At 45.0% G+C, this 16,009-nt stretch overlaps 1 protein-coding gene across 1 annotated transcript; it reads left to right on the forward strand.

The window, feature by feature from the left end:
* The first annotated feature begins 8,455 nt into the window (after positions 1–8,455).
* On the forward strand, positions 8,456–14,890 carry TDRD10 (tudor domain containing 10). Its single transcript, XM_063146257.1, has 9 exons — positions 8,456–8,460; positions 9,261–9,411; positions 9,529–9,559; positions 11,344–11,422; positions 11,735–11,882; positions 12,316–12,461; positions 12,993–13,147; positions 13,774–13,844; positions 14,737–14,890. Exons 1-9 carry the CDS (start codon positions 8,456–8,458, stop codon positions 14,887–14,889), a joined length of 939 nt encoding a protein of 312 aa, XP_063002327.1. The 3' UTR covers position 14,890.
* The last annotated feature ends 1,119 nt before the right edge of the window (positions 14,891–16,009 follow it).

The raw sequence follows: 16,009 nt of genomic DNA on the forward strand, positions 1-16,009 counted from the left end.
GAGGGGCTTGCGCATTCGCGCCGGAGGAACACGTGTGGGGTTGCAGAAGAGTTTAGCTGCGCGTTCCAACGGGGCGATTTCGCTGGGTAAATACAAGCAATTGGTTTCTTTTGCTCAAGGGTGTGCGTGGGTTACGCAGTTTCCTTTTGGAGCCGTAGAACAACCTTCCCCTCAAATTGCTAAATGTTTTTTGGACTATGCACACTGCAAGGCATGCGTTAACACTGCAATCCTGCGTCTGCCTTCTCAGGAGTAAGCCCCACGGAGTGCAAAGCGACTTTCTCCCAGGGAACTACATGTGCGGTTGCGGCCTAAGCGTTGATGCTTTGTCGTTATACCTTCAGTGTTTTGCAGTCCATCAATTTAAGTTGGAGTCCTATGCATGTTTAGACAGAAAAAAATCCTATCACTGGGGGAAGATTTAAGAACATAAGAAGAGCCCTGCTGGATCAGGCCAAGGGTTTGAATAGTCCAGCTTTCGACTGGGACATGAATGCAATAGCACTGTCTTGCCCATGTTCCCCAGCACCTGGTATACGTAGGCCAACTGTTTTTGATACTGGGGGTAGCACATAACCATCAGAACTCTACGTGTTTTACATAATATTAAAATACTTAAAAACAATATACAAAATTTAAAACTACAAAAACATATGCACAGAAACATACACTTAAAACAACTATAAACAACTTTAAAAACAAATCTGGGATCAGTAAAGCTGATAGCATTATATGCTTTTAGACGCCAGGTGAAGACCTTTTTATTCTCCCAACATTTTAACAATCTATAAATTTTAAATAACATGGTTTTAAATGTGTAATTTTGCATTGCTGCTGTTTTTATCTGGTTGAGTTTTTATATTGTATTTTATATTATGGTTTTATATTGTTGTTTTATACTTTGAATGGTTTTAATTTTTGTGAACCGCCCAGAGAGCTCCAGCTATTGGGCGGTATAGAAATGTGATAAATAAATAAATAGCCCTAATTGCCTTCTCCAGGAATTTGTCTAATAATGATTTAAATTTGTCTTCATTTACAAAGAAGGAGAAGCATGTAGACAGTCAGATATAATGTGTGTGTTTTTTAAAAAAATTATTTATTTATTAAATTTATGTACCGCCCCCTAGCCAAAGCTCTCTGGGTGGTTTAGGGCTGACTTAGGCTAAATAACAACAAAATCCATTTTTTGCCACCATTAGGGTGCAATCCTATGCATGTTTAGACAGTAAGAGCCCTACAACTTCCAACATTCTCTAGCTAGCACTGAGAATGCAGGAAGTTGTAGGACTTTTTTCTGTCTAAATATGCATAGAATTGCACCTTTAAGAAGCTTTTTATTGGTGCTAAACAACATATAAAGACATATAAAAAGATAAAAACCAATACCCCCTTGTTTTAAAATTCTATTTTCGAAGCAACTTTAATTGGTGTTTTGTTTTATTTTTGGAAAAGTGGGGTAAAATATTAAGCTACACTAAAACAATAGTATGATATGAGGGAAGCATTATGTGCAAATGCTTCATGGGCGTCAACTGAGAGCAGGGATGGGGAACCAGATGTTGTTGGACTAACTCCCATCATGCCTTCTTGCTGGTAGGGGCTGATGGGAGTTAGAGTCCAACAATATTTGGAGAGCCTCAAGTCTCTGCTTGAAACAGGCTTTTTTTCTCAACTGCCATGAGCATTTAGTGTTACAAGCGAGCACTTTTGGGGAATGTTAAAACACACACACACACACACAACTTTTCCTTGATATACTTCTACAGGCCTAGGGAATTTATTTTATTTATTTATTTATTACATTTATATACTGCCCCACAGCCGAAGCTCTCTGGGCGGTTCACAAAAAAACCAGTAAACATTAAAAAGTATGCAAAATTTAAAAACCATCAGAAACATAAAAACAACAGTATAAGAACAACAGAATCTCTTGAATATGTAGAAACAACTGCCTTATTTTGGGTCAGCCCCCATTTCGCTTCCAAAATGATTGGCACTCAGCCACTGGAGTTCACTGTTGGAAGGAATTATGATAACATACTTTGTCAGTCAGTTTTCGTTAACTTCTTCTCCCGTCTTTTTATTATGCTAACATTTACTCTCATTTTTAGGTTGCTATCTCCCGGGAAACCCTTGAGGATGTGAGTATCTGGGGCAGACGGTGAGAGGCATAGTTGGAGAGGGGGGAGAAATATGAGCCAGCACAATTACACATCAGCAGATGTCATTTCGTGATGGTGGGTTTTATGGAAGGAAACAACAACCCTGCGGTGCCTCTTAATTGAGAAAAATGCTAAACCACAGCGTAATGCAGACCTGTCCAGCCTTATGCCCCTCAGATGTTTTGGCCCATAGCTCTCAGAATTCTTGACCATTGGCTGAGTGGGCTGGGGCTGATGTGAGTTGTAGTCCAAAACACTTGGAAGTTGCGATGTTGGGGAAGGCTGGTTTAGCCCTACATGCATGCGCAGAAAGAATGCACGTGATTATTTTTCTTCTTGTCAGGGAGAGGAATAAACCTGGATTTTGGGGGGTGAGGTGGTCTTTGAGACGGACAGCTCTGAGCACTACCAGTCAAAAGATGTTGAGCAGCGATTTCCCATCTTTTCCTCTTGAGTGTTTTTTTTGTGGAAGGAAAAACGATGGCAGAAGCAGTGTAGGAACACATGAGAGGGTTATAAATCGAAAACATTGTGGCCTGGACCATCACCACCCCCTTCGGTAAACTTCCATGGATGAGACTGGGCAATGGCGAAAATCTTGTTGGGAAGCTTCCTTCCGTTTCATTTTACCTGACTCCTGATTTGTCATTTTCCATGAACCAGGGTTTAAAACAAACCCTAGTTACTTGCTAAACAAGCCGGCAACAAACCGGGCTTGTTTAACAAAGTAGAACATTATTTTTCACCACTATTCCTGGCTCTCCTTTAACGGCAAGCCACAGCTTGGCGAAAGCCATCCAGAATCTTATTTGTTCCTTTTCCTCGCTGCATGGGAGGAGGCCAGGAATGGGGAAGGACGACACACTAAAAACGTCAGTCTCGCACTTTGTGCTAATGAGGTTGTTGAATGGATTGATCCCTTAGATCCGTGTTGCCTATCCTGCATGCTATGTGTCGGACTTCATCCCTGTTGACCATTGGCTGTGCTTGCTTGGGTGATAAGGAGTTGTAGTTCCATAGATATGGAGGGTGCTGGTTTGGGGAAAGCGGAGTTAGGCTCTTCTTTTAGCGGCCAGCTACAGAGGTGCCCTTGAATAACTTAGCACCGTATGTATAAAATAAGTAGAAGTGCTCATTGTTAATTATTTCAAAACTTCTAAAACCGCAGGGTGGAGGCACACCATCTTGGAATTCTGTGTCTCCGTCCAAGAAGTAGAACTCTTCTTCTACGACAGTGCCTGCCGCTGCTGTGGCATAGAAGCCTGTCATTTTAAAGAGCAGCAGGCTGCTTCTGCCACCCTTCAAAATGCTGGTTTGATTTAAGATTTAAGCAGTGAATTGATTGAAACTCATGCCATTTTGAGATTTCTCTCAACTTGGTCCTCAGGTCGAACCACAGCAACAAGAGGAATGATCCCCAGGCCCACAAGAAGCTTGTCAAAGCAAACCCACCCAAACCTCCTGGTGAGTTTACACAGCTTAATTTCTGAGAGGTTTCACGCGAGCTTATTCATTTATTTGTTTCATTTCTATACTGCCCAATAGCCAAAGGTCTGGGCTCCTTCCCTTTTCTTTCGGCCCGGCCCAATGAAATCACAAATCACCCAGAAATCTACCAGAGATCTGTATTCTGCTCTTGGTATATTTGAGGTATAGTGGGAGAAGATTTCATGATCTACAGGGCTTCCGTTCCAGGCTGACTGCGGGCCTGGAAAGGAAGCGCTTCTGTTAGGGAACAGAGGATGCCCAGTGCCATCCTCACCTGCCTTGCCCAATTGCACAATCTTTCTTCTGCCTTCCAGTGTTCTGGCGCAGAAGTGCTGGTTTGATTGGCAAGTGCTAGGCCATTATTAGTATTAGTATTACTTCTGTCCCTTCCTTTTAATTCATTTCTATACTGCCTAATCCCTCGCTGAGTGGTTCACAACCATCACAACCCCAAAATGCAACATAATACAATAAATCGAAAGCCAGTGTGCTGTAGTGCTTAGTGTCGGATAGAGAGTGTGGAGATCCGGGTTCTAAGTCCCCACTCGACCATGAAGCTCACCGGGTGACTTAGGGCCAGTCACTGACTCTCAGCCTCACCTACCTCACAGGGTTGTTGTGAGGATAGAATAGAAAGGAGGAGGAGAACTATGTGAGAACCACCTTGGGTTCCTTGCAAGAGGAAAAAGGGCAGGGTGTAAATGTAATAATAGACGAATAAGATAAAATCTTTAACATACACAATTTTAAAAAGCAGTTACAATAAAATACTGGGACCTGATAAAACAATTGACTGTAGAAGCCCCATCATATGCCGTCCAATGCCTGGGAGAAGAGCAAAGTCTTAAACTGAAAAGAGGACAGTGTTAACACCAGGCGCATCTCAGTGACAACATCAGTCCATAATCGGGGCCACCCCCGAATAAGCCCTCTCTTTTTCAAGTCACATGAATTGCATTCAGTGTGGACAAAATGAACTGCAAACCGCTTTATACATCTCAAGTTCCCCCTGTGTCTACATTTCTAGCTATGCTGAAATAGGTTGGACCAGTAATAAAATACTGATCTTTATGCACACTGAGGTTTCATCTCTCCTCTTCCCACCCCTCCCTTATTGTTCACATCCCCTTTGGTTTCTTGGACATGATTCCACACACACACACACCCACACTGCCCCCACTTAAGCTCCCTTGCTACAAAATGTCTGCCCTGCGCCTTGATCAAAGTCCTTCTCTCTCCCGCCCCCGATTCTGCGGCTGTTGCCATGTAGGCTAAGGGGTGTGTGTGCCTGTTTGGCACCCGTTTCGGGGGGAAATAGGAACCAAAACAATCATTTCTACGCCCACCTCCTCGCCTAGGATTTTAACACAATGTGACTGCAAGGCTCCTGAAAGAACATAATCCATTATGGCCAAATATTTTTCCTCTTGTTGGGGTCAGAAGTCAGAAAGCAATTGTCCGGTTATTTATAGCTGTGTCCTGTCTCCAAGTTATCTTTTCTCCTTCGGGCAGGCGAGAGACCCAGATTGGAAAACAGCCTACAAACGGCGGTGTAGAGGAGGTTTTAATCCTACTTTTTGTTGGGGCTCTGTGTGTGTGTCTGTCTCTGTCTGTGTGTTTTCAGTTGCCTGGGCCTGAATGGTTATATGTGTTATTTTTTATTTCTCCCACGTCTGATTTTTTCAAATCTCAGATTCTTTCCATCCTGTTTAAGAAGTAAATAAGGAAATGTTGGCAAATTCTCATTAAAATCACAAACTGAAAGGGAATTCTCACCATCTGTGTTGTACCTGGCTGTCATATAGCTGTTACAGATGAGCACCCTGTTTGGTGTGGGTGTGGGGGTGAAGAGGATGCAAATCTAATTTTCCACCACCGATGCGGAATGCACAGGGATTCAAACCCAAGTTTTAAGACCTAAGCGCTCCCTAGCCTTCTGCTGGCATGGGTGAAGGCAGCGGGCTTAGCTCTGAAAAGTTTGGGTTTTCATCCCTGCGGATTCCACAGTGGTAGTGGGAAATTAGAGTCGCCACCTCTTTTTTGCTCGTTTCAACTTCTCACACATTTGAATATTTTTAAATCTCAAGTTTCTCCCGTCCATGAAGAAATGTTGTGAATTTGGGTGACTTCTTATATTAAAAAAAAAAGACAAGCCAAACACAATTTTCACCCATCCCTACCAAGTCCTAAGACTTTTGTTTTTTGCAAAGGAAAAGTTGATCTGATCCGGTAAGATCACTTCTTTCTTCCTTATGCACAATTTGCTGTCTCAGAATGACCAAGAACTGATCAGCTATGCCTTAAAACAGCAAAGAGATCTGGAGTGTGCATTTCTCGCTTTGTAAATTTGGAACGCAGCTTGTGTAATTAAGCCTAAATGTGCACAACTGAAACAAACACATTAGTGCTTCTCTCCTTCTGTTCTTTTCCCTTGTGTTGACTTTTCCCTCGCACACTCCTTGCGATAGGCATCTGTGCTCTTGTACTCAAGAAAGCCTCAAACACAGCTGGGACAGTATTTATTTATTGGTTTATTTGTCAAATTGATATCCCTCCTTTTTCCCCTCCATGGAGCGCAAGGTGGCATCCATGGTCTTCCTCCTCTCTGTTTTATCCTAGCAACAACCCTGTGAGGTAGGCCACGCTGAGAGCTAGTGACTTACCCAAAGTCGCCCAGTGAACTTCCGTGGCCGAGAACCTGGATTTCCCAAGTCCCGATCTAACACTCTAACCACTACACCACACATAATACTTGTAGAAAGTTGTAGTCATCGTTTGATTGTACTGTATGATATTCTTTTTGTTGCCCTTATTCTGTTAATTTTATTTTGAAATAAAATTTTAAAAATGGGGGGAAAGGAAAGAAATGGTTGTAGAAATTATATGCGTAATGGTTATAGAAAGAAAGAAACTAGACAAATCAAGACAAGTGTTAGCTACTTCTTCACACTGTGGTTGGAGAAATCATACAGTAGGTTTTTTCCCCTTTAAAAACGGGGGGTGGGGGCATAAATTTTGCTCCTTCTCTCAAAAATAATAGAACCCAGTGGGGGTCATCCCATGAAGCTGATGGGTGGGAGATTCAAGACAGACAAAAAGAAGGACTTCTTCACACAGTGCATAGTTCAACTATGGAACTCACTTCCACAAGATATAGTGATGGCCACCAATTGGGATGGCTTTAAAAGGGGGTTTAGACAAATTCCTGGAGGAGAAGGCTATCCATGGCTACTAGTCCTGATGGCTATGTGCTACCTCCAGTATCAGAGGCAGTCTTCCTGTGTGCACCAGTTGATGGGGAACATAATCGTTATTCTGCATGTGGGTTTCCCATTGGGACATCTGGTTGGCCACTGTGTGAACAGAATGCTGGGCCTGAGTGACGTTTGGCCTGATCCAGCACAGCTCTTCTTAGGTTCTTACGTTTTTTATCATTACTGTGTCAGTCCAAGACTTGGTTTTCAGAATCTATCTCATCCGCTCTTTCTAGGGCCCTACAGGAAAAAACCAACAGAAGTATTTGTTGGCAATCTCCCTTTGGATATGAAGGAGGTGGTAATTTGTGTATTGTGTGTTAATTCAGTGTTTCCTCTGAAACGTGCATGTTTTGTCTCTTGTAATGATTTATGTGAAACGGAGGTGGGGGAATGGACTATATAACATTATCTAAGTAACTTACCTTAGAAAGCAATCCTGTGGTCCCTAGGTGAGCATCTCAGGGGCCATAGGATGGTTAGTAAAAACCCTTCTGTGGCCAGAGACAGTACAGCACTTCTGAGTTTAGAAGGGGGAGTCAGAGGTCTGATCCCGTATGGAAAGAATTGCACCGGCTGCCCTCTGAGGTTGGAAAAGCAATCTCTGAGGAGGAGGAAAGGGGGCGTTCTGGTAGCCGGGGAGGGGAGGAGACTGAAAAGGCTGGGATACGAAATATCCCCGACCACCACTGGAATACGTCCCACAAGAGTTCTCTGAAATTGGATTCAAATGTCAGGCTGAAAGAAGTTTGACACCTCTAGTTTATTGGCTCTTGTGAAAGGGGAGCAAACAGGCTATGTTCACCGAGATGTTGTTAATTTGCATCCTGGTTTAATAAACTAGGATTCCTAGCTTAGCATGATGTTATTTGCAGGGAGGTGGTTCAACTGTCTGTTGTGAACTCTTTTTCCCGGGTTCCATCTTAGGAAGAAATGGCCTGCCTCTTCAAGGACTTTGGTGTGAAATCTATCAAGAAATGCCAAACTGGTTCTAAAAGGTATGTTTTGTGTCTATGTGGTGTTTTTCTCCTTCAGTTCTCCTGAATCCAATTCTGGCACACGTACTTCCTGGATGTTATTTCACTTTGTGGAGGGAGGTGTTTCAGTGATTTCTGAATGTGGGATGTGAAAAGTCAGTGAGAGCTCAACAGGAGTTTTGTTTCTCTCTCAACAGGGCTCCAGATCCTTTGGACTACAACTCCCATTAGCCCAGCCAGCCTGGCCAATGGTCAGGAATGCTGGAAATTTTTGTCCAAAACATCTGAAGGGCACCTGGTTGCGGAAAGCTGCTAGCTTAGACTTCCCCAGCCTTTCCCCCTTTCAGATCTTCTGGACTACAGTTCCCATAATCCCTGACCATTTTGACAGCCTGGCAGGAGTTGTCGTAGGCTGGGGAAGGTTTAATATTTAGGAAGCACTTTTTTTTTAACCAACTTCTAAGCAGATAAGCTTGTTATCCTGAGATCAGTGAAATTGTCCTGACATTTTCTTCTTCTGTACCCCATTCCAAATAAGCTTCTTTGGAGGCTCTCCTGAAGAATATGTGGGATGGGGTAGATTTTGGACTGTCGCTCAGAAATCCCGTTTCTTTCTTGTCTCGTCTGAGTTCTGCAGCATGTGTGACTTACTTTGCATCTGTGAGCTGAACTGTGGACTGTTCCCTGGATTCCAGGAACTCTTTAGAATTTTGGGGGTGAGTGGGTGGGTTCTGCCATTTGCCTAAATTTCTTGGCAGTTTGCGAAAAGTTCTAAGCAATTTGTGCAAATTCAGCCTTAATCTGTGTAAATGGCATGTTTTTTTAAATGTGCAAAATTCGTGGAAAACCCACAAATTGGCCTGACCTGCTACAGTCAGACGCCACAGCGAAAACTGAAACGAGGTCTAGAAGGCCAAGCCTAGGAAAAGCCATCTAAATCCCCCCCACGCCCAAACAGTTTGCTCTGATATTTCTTGTTTTAGTTTGGAGAAGGGAAGGTTAAGGTGAGATATGATAGCTGCCTTCAGAGATCTCTGAGGGGGCATTTTGCAGAAGCTGGAGGAGACGTGTTCTCTGTTGCTTCGGAGGGCAGGACCTAGATCCGACGTGTAGAACTTGTAGATTTTGGCTAAACATTAGGAGTAAACTCCTGAGAGTAAGGGCTATTTGACAGAGCCTTGTTCACGACAGCCCTGTGATATAGGCCGGGTTGAGCCGACAGACCTAGGAAACTTCAAGGCTTGACCCCAGTCTGTCACGCCCAACCTGGGGGATTTCAAAACCACATAACTATTCCTACAGACTGGCTCTTGTTTGGAGATATTACCCATCGTCTTAACACAGTGAGTAACCGTACGTCTTATTCCACTCCTCAGTTTCGGCTTTCTCGAGCTGACCTCCCCGGAGGCAGTACAGCTGGCCATCCAGCAGCTAGACGGCAACTTGGTGAATGGACGGCCCCTTAAGGTGGCCGTTTCGGAGGACAGGAGGGTCCATCAGCCCCCAAAGATCAACCTGGAGATGCCGGTAAAGCTGAGCACCCCAGTTTTTCTTTCGCCCAGGCAACCTTCCCCCAGCCTTGTTCCCTCCAGATGGCTTTTGGACTACAACTCCCATCAGCTTCAAATTTCATTTTGTTTGTAGGATTTGGAACTGGTCTCGTATGAAGAGCTTGGTATGTTGCACTTCGGGGTTTATTTACGCCTCCCCTCCTTCTTGCCCACCCATGTGGTTCTGTTTCAGTTCCTTCATTTGCTATTTTGGGCTTGGAGCAGTTTTTCCCTCCCTTAGTGCTCCCAAGGGGTTCACAACCTGAGGAAATGAACATATTTAGGAAGCTGTCTTAAACAGTCCCATCTAGCCCAGTATTGTCGACTCGGACTGGCAGCCACAGGCTTCCAGGTCTTCCGGCAGGATTCTCTCCTAGTCCTACCTGGAAATGCAGGGGATTTAATTTGGGACACAGGTGCTTTACCACTGAGCCACAGCCGCTCCTAAGCCAGGCCAAATGAAATAAAAACGACAGGAGGCCCAGGCAGGAGTTCAGCGAAAAGTGAGGAATGGAGGTGGACGTGAGCAGAAGCCCTGGCCCACAGCGTCCCGTCGATGTTCTGTCTCCCCCTGTTGAGGAGTCAGGCACGAAGGGGGCTCCATCTCTTGTGTGCTTGAATGGATTTGGCTCCTGGCTTCGAGATTTTTCCACACTTGGCCTAGAAGCACCTGTGGGCGCTAGACTGGAGGGACCTTTCATCTGACCCAGCAAGTCTGCCTGCCCTTGTGGTAGGGTGGATTTGATTTAAATCACTACTCAGAAAGACTCAATTTAATCATGTGACTTCTCTCTCATTCTTGCTGGTATAATCTTAATATTTACAACCAGATGAAGGTTTCATTTTTAGAATAGCAACTTTTCAGATTAGTTTTACAGTTATATATATATATATAAAAATACTGATTTGGTTATACTATTAGAAACATCATAGATAGATAATTACGAAATTATTGTGAGGTGAACTATCTCCAGTTTAATAGGTTAATCATTCATATTTGGACAACTTTTCTGCTGTACTTTATTGGAAGGAGAAAAATAATCTTACAGGAACCTCTGGAAGAGCATGACATTGTGAATGGATTAATGGAATTCATTTACCAAAAAATTTAAACAGCCTCATGTGCTACATAATTAAAAACTAATCCTTATTTCATGATGGATAGTCTTTGGACTATAATGTATCTTAAATAGAAAACTATTTTTAGATAGATTTTTCCTCAAAAAGCATATTATTAAAAAAAATCCGATTTAAATAAAAAAATATGATTTATTTTTTTAAAAAAAATCTTTGATTTTTATTCACCCTGCCTTGTGGTGCTGTGTTCTCCAACAAGCAGTCAAAGTCGTTTTTGGCAGATGCAAGGAGAAGCCTGCGATGAAGTGTTGCAGTGCACCTTTGCCTCCCAAGAGAAGTGCTCCTGTTCAGGGTTCCAGCTAGTTATGACCTCCAAGAGCAGTGGTTCTCAACCTGGGGCACTCCAGATGTGTTGGACTGCATCTCCCAGAATGCCCCAGCCAGCAGAGCTGGCTGGGGCATTCTGGGAGTTGTAGTCCAACACATCTGGAGCGCCCCAGGTTGAGAAAGGCTGTCCAAGAGCATCATCCCTGTTTTTCTGATTGATGTTCTGCATCAATTGATGTTAGATAAGGAGATTGATGGTCTCCTTATCTAAGGAGCATGCTTAGTTCTCATTGGATTGAGTTTCGGGTATTTTGCCCCCTGGTGTACGCGTGGGTACTTCTGCAAAGCAGGGATCCCACCCACCCACCCACCCTGAGCCTGCTTCTTGCTTGGTGGCCCTATCGGTGTTGCTGTCCCAACTCTGTCGGCACCCCCACCCCCGAGTTCGGTACTGGAGGGAGCGGTGCCGGCTTCAAATCTCGCCCACCCTGTCTTGTCCTCACAGATCCTGTCCCCAAAGCTGGGACCCAGAGTGCTCTCCCTTTAAAGCTGAAGGTCTGTTACGCTGTCCCCATGGAAATGCGGTGAGTGGTTTTTCATCACCCCCCACCCCCACCCCCGTGTGTAGTTACTCAGGCCTTCCCCAACTTACTGCCCTCCAGGTGTTTTGGATTACAACTCCCATCCAGCTCTGCCTGGTACAGCCAATGGTCAGGGCTTAGAGCTGCAGTCCCAAACGTCTGGAGAGCGCCAGTTTAGGGGGTGGGAAGCTGGTTCATGTGTTCTTTAGGATCCTCCCCTCTCTTGGCTTCTATGATTACGTCTCCCGTCCTCCTCGTTTTAAGCGACTGAACTAACGCCATCTTTCACCCTGCCGTGTTTGGGTTCCCATCTAGAAGTTCATTCTTGCTGCACATGTTGAGGGATTGTTTCAACAACGTGGGATGGCTCTTCTCCGTTGCGAAAGTCCTCGGGAAAGTTGGGCTGCTGGTGATGGACACGATTCCGCAGACGCCGTACTTCTGGGCTATCCACCTCACGGAGGTCTGTATCAGCACTGAGCCTGGCCGTTTAATAAAATACCTCTCTGCTTTGCCCATGACTACTAATTCCTTAAGTGTGTGTGTGTTCATGGCCTGGTAGAGCAAATCAGTTGTACCCCTTGCTGGCAGTTAAAAACATAACCACACAATGTACCACAGTGCATTGACGTACCTTATAGACTCTGCTGGGTGAAGCAGCCTAGTGTGGGAAGAGAGGAAATAAATGGAAAAATTCACCTTTGGTGGCCATTATGCATGTGACTGTTTGTAGTGAAAGAGGAAAAGTGAGGTAGACTAAAACAAAGCTCTTTTTCAGTGGAGCATGAATTCCATGGGGGCTAGGAACTTGCCTTGGGCCTGGTTTTGGCCTGTGTGTATTTTGCGTGTGAATATTCAATGTCCGTACTCAGGCGGCTGTTTGGTTTTAAATGTAGGAATGCCATCAAAATATGCTGAAGCTCTTCACTTCCTTGGCAGAAGTAGAATCTCAGTTGCCCTTTCTAGCAAAACAGGATGTCCAGCGAGGGACACGATGCCTGGCAGAGTGCATTGTGGGGGACGAAGGCAAAGCCTGGAACAGGTTAGAGGGATGTGAACTGATACGTGTCCTGTTTCCGGGCTGCAGCCCAGAACTTCTTTCAGCCCAAGGGCAGAAATCAATTTCGGAGAAACTCCCGGGGCCAAAAAATATCAGTATATTTTCACCTCAAGCTCTTCCTTCCAGTAACTAAGCCATAGCGGAAGCACTTTGGCCTTTTAGAACGGTGGAAAAACCGCACCAACTTCAGGAAACCACACAGAGATCAGTGATTGATTGGGAGGGGGAAGGGGGCAGGGCCATCTGCAGAATCCAGAGAGCTGGATTGGACCCCCATGCCTGAGGTTGTGGATGGCTGAGGTTCAACATGTTCCTGGGCTCTTTAGTCGTGATAGCTCAATGGAGATTCCATGTGTAGTAGAAGTGTACCTTCGCGTACCAGAGGCTGGGGGCAAGCAACAGGCTTGCTTGTGAGCGTCCCAGGGGCTGTCCCTTGTTAGAAACAGGACACTGGGCTGGAGGAAAAGAAAAGTGGAGGTGTTTCTTTGCTTCTTTCAAATATTCTGCCCTCAGGTGTTGGGTTTTGGACAAATCGGAGGATCTGGCAGTCGTGTTCTTTGTGGATTTTGGCTGCTTGTCCACCGTGACGTTGAACTCTCTCCGGAAGCTGGACAAGGATGAATTCTGGGTGATAAACCCTTTGGCCCAGCCCTTCATGCTCCAGGAAGGTAGGGGAAGGATCACAGTTTGGGTACAGAAGGTCCCGGGTTGGATTTCTGGCGTCTCCCATTAAAATGGATCAGGTAGGCGGTGAGAAACACCGCTGTCGAAGTAAACCAGCCTTCAGCTTACCAGGTGCCCTGCAGATATGTTGGGACTACAGCTCCCAGCATCCCTGGCCATGTTGGTGGAGGATGATGGGAGTTGTAGTCCAAAATATATTGGCGGTTACTGGTCTTGATAGACCAGGAGTCTGACATGGTTGTAAAACAGCTTCCTGTGTAAAGTGTCTTAGGAGGTCAACTTAGCAGGAACACCTGGGATTCCTCGGGTGGTCTCCCCATCCAAGACCCTGATGAGGCCCACTTAGCTTCCGTTTTCAGCCAAAAAAGAAAGCCCCCATCCTCCAAACCCATTGGGGACTGATTACATCACGGAATACTGAGTGTCTGTTGTGGGGGTGGAGATGTAAAACTGGCGAGGAGAGGGAATGGAATGGAATGGCGTGCCCTGCAAGGGGGCATGGCTGGCTTGCTGGAACCCTGAGACCAGCACCAATGGCGCTGCAACATTCTACTGCAGCTCTTCCGTTTGAAGAATCCCTTTTGATTGGTTTTCTTTCTGGTCGTGGCAGACGTTCTCCCACCTCAGGTCATGATGAGGCAGATCCTGGAAGGAGAAGTGGTTGGTCCATGGCTGAAGGAGGTAAGAAGAGGAAGCTGTTTCTAGAGCGTTTCTTCGGGTTTGTTTTACCTCGGTGGGAGATATTTGCAAAGTCTTTGAGCCAAACACCCAACTTTTAAATTACGCGGTTCCCAGGAGAGACACCATGCGAGGATGTTGTAGGCTTATTCTGGGCTAGTTGGAGCATTTGAATTTGCCTTTCTCACAGCAAGTCTGAGAATTACGAGGTGCAAAAACGCCATCTCCTCTGCATGCATGGCTCCAAGGCACCGTGCAGTTTGGCGATCTCTCTGTCAGGGTGTGCGTGCGTGTTTAAATCTTAGTTCTGTGCCGTCGAAGGAGAGCGGCACAGTCAAAACATTTGCAAAATGAGCAACATCTAGATCAGCCTTCCTCAACCTGGGGCGCTCCACATGTGTTGGACTACAACTCCCAGAATGCCCCAGCCACCTGGCTGGGGCATTCTGGGAGATGCAGTCCAACACATCTGGAGCGCCCCAGGTTGAGGAAGGCTGATCTAGATAATCCCAATGCTGGTTCACTTTAATTTTCTGTCTGCTTGACATGAGAAACTTAAACAAGGAATTGATGTTTTAGCCTCCTGTATTCCTGCTCATCCTGACATCTGAGACTTCTGCAAACATTGCCAATATTTCTATTCAGACCTTATATTGGCAGTCTTAGGCTCTAGAAGCTTACCTTGATTTAACCTGCCTGCCTTCCCAAATCTTCCAAGCTGCTGGATTAATGCTAAAAACCCAACAGCCTTGGACAATACATAGTTCATTAAAAATGCCCCCATGCAGGCATCTTGTTATGAGCTGATGGGGGAAGGAATGGGGCGGAGCAATGTGGGGAAGAGTGTGTCCCAAAAATGTGTCAATAAAAATCTCTTTTTTTATGTCTTTTACAGCCGCATATTTTGAAATTCATTCCAAAGAGGACTAGGAAGAATTCCAGAGAGCCCGTCGATGACGTCTGGTCTGGGGTGGGGCAGGCGGATTCTGTTTCAAAGAGTTTTATAGAGATGGGTAAGCCTGCAGAAGCTTTGCCCAAAATTAACTAATTCCACCACCACCCCATCTCCTCACTCCCATTAATTTGGTTGACAAGCAGTTTTGTTCCTGAAGAAGCAAGTTCTCTTTAAACTAAGCACCTTAAGAAATTTCATGGAGGTGGGTGCTCTGATTTGCCTATGTTTGATCCCGTAGGATGGGAGTGGGACCCCTAGTTGTGGGGCTGTTGGAAACCCCAAATATCCAGAGGGTCATATTCCCCATTCCTACAGTAGGGTTTATAAAAATGTTAGTTTAAAGACACATCAATTTCTAGCGGTTTAGTCACTGCTCCAACAACTGTTAAACTCTTTTTACACAGAAGTGACAAGGCTGTCTGTTTCTGTCCCCCCAGCTATGCTCTGTGATGTCAAACAGGTTGTATATTTGTGTGGGGAGGAAGGATGAAATACTTAAATCTGCGTTCTGGTTAAATTATTTCTTTTGGAATGGGGGTGGGGGACATATTCTTCCACTTTGTTTCTGCAATTAAGTTCATTAAACCGAAGTATGTTCCCTAGACGTGGTGGGTTGCTTCCTTTAAAAATACCTGGACGTGTATACGCTATGCTGAGGAAGAGATGTTTGGTTTCATCTCTCCCCAATGCTGTGAGCCTTTAACTCGCTCTGTTGCATTTTGCCATAGCTGGCATAAATGGCCATAAATCACCTTCTTCCTGGACACGCCTGCCTTTTCCTAAGTGCAAATGTCCCCTGCTGGTAGATGGAAAAGCTCCTCTTAAGGCCTGCTTATTTTGAAATAAGTGGTACATCACGAAAGAGATCTCTGGGAGTTTAGAAAGCTGATTGCTACCCTGGGCTAATTCTGGAGGGAGAAGAGTGGCTCGCATTTTTAGCCTGGCACAGGGTTAGGCGGTTGAACTTTAGCACAGGTTGTGCGTGTGCTGAACCGACTTAGGTTTCTGGAAAACGGTACATGTGAGAAATGAGTTAAATTGCAACAGGCTCAGACAGGCAAGCCTTTCCATGACTAGCCTGGATCACTTCAGTTGTTTTGTTTTTAAAAAGGAAAATACGTACAAAACAACACAGGCATTGTCAGGCTCCTCTTGTGCATGCCAGCCAGGTACAAAAAAAATCAGTCTCATTATGAAGCTCCAGGAAATCAAC

This window comes from Elgaria multicarinata, chromosome 21 (assembly GCF_023053635.1).
Source record: "Elgaria multicarinata webbii isolate HBS135686 ecotype San Diego chromosome 21, rElgMul1.1.pri, whole genome shotgun sequence".
Taxonomy (NCBI): Eukaryota; Metazoa; Chordata; class Lepidosauria; order Squamata; family Anguidae; genus Elgaria; species Elgaria multicarinata.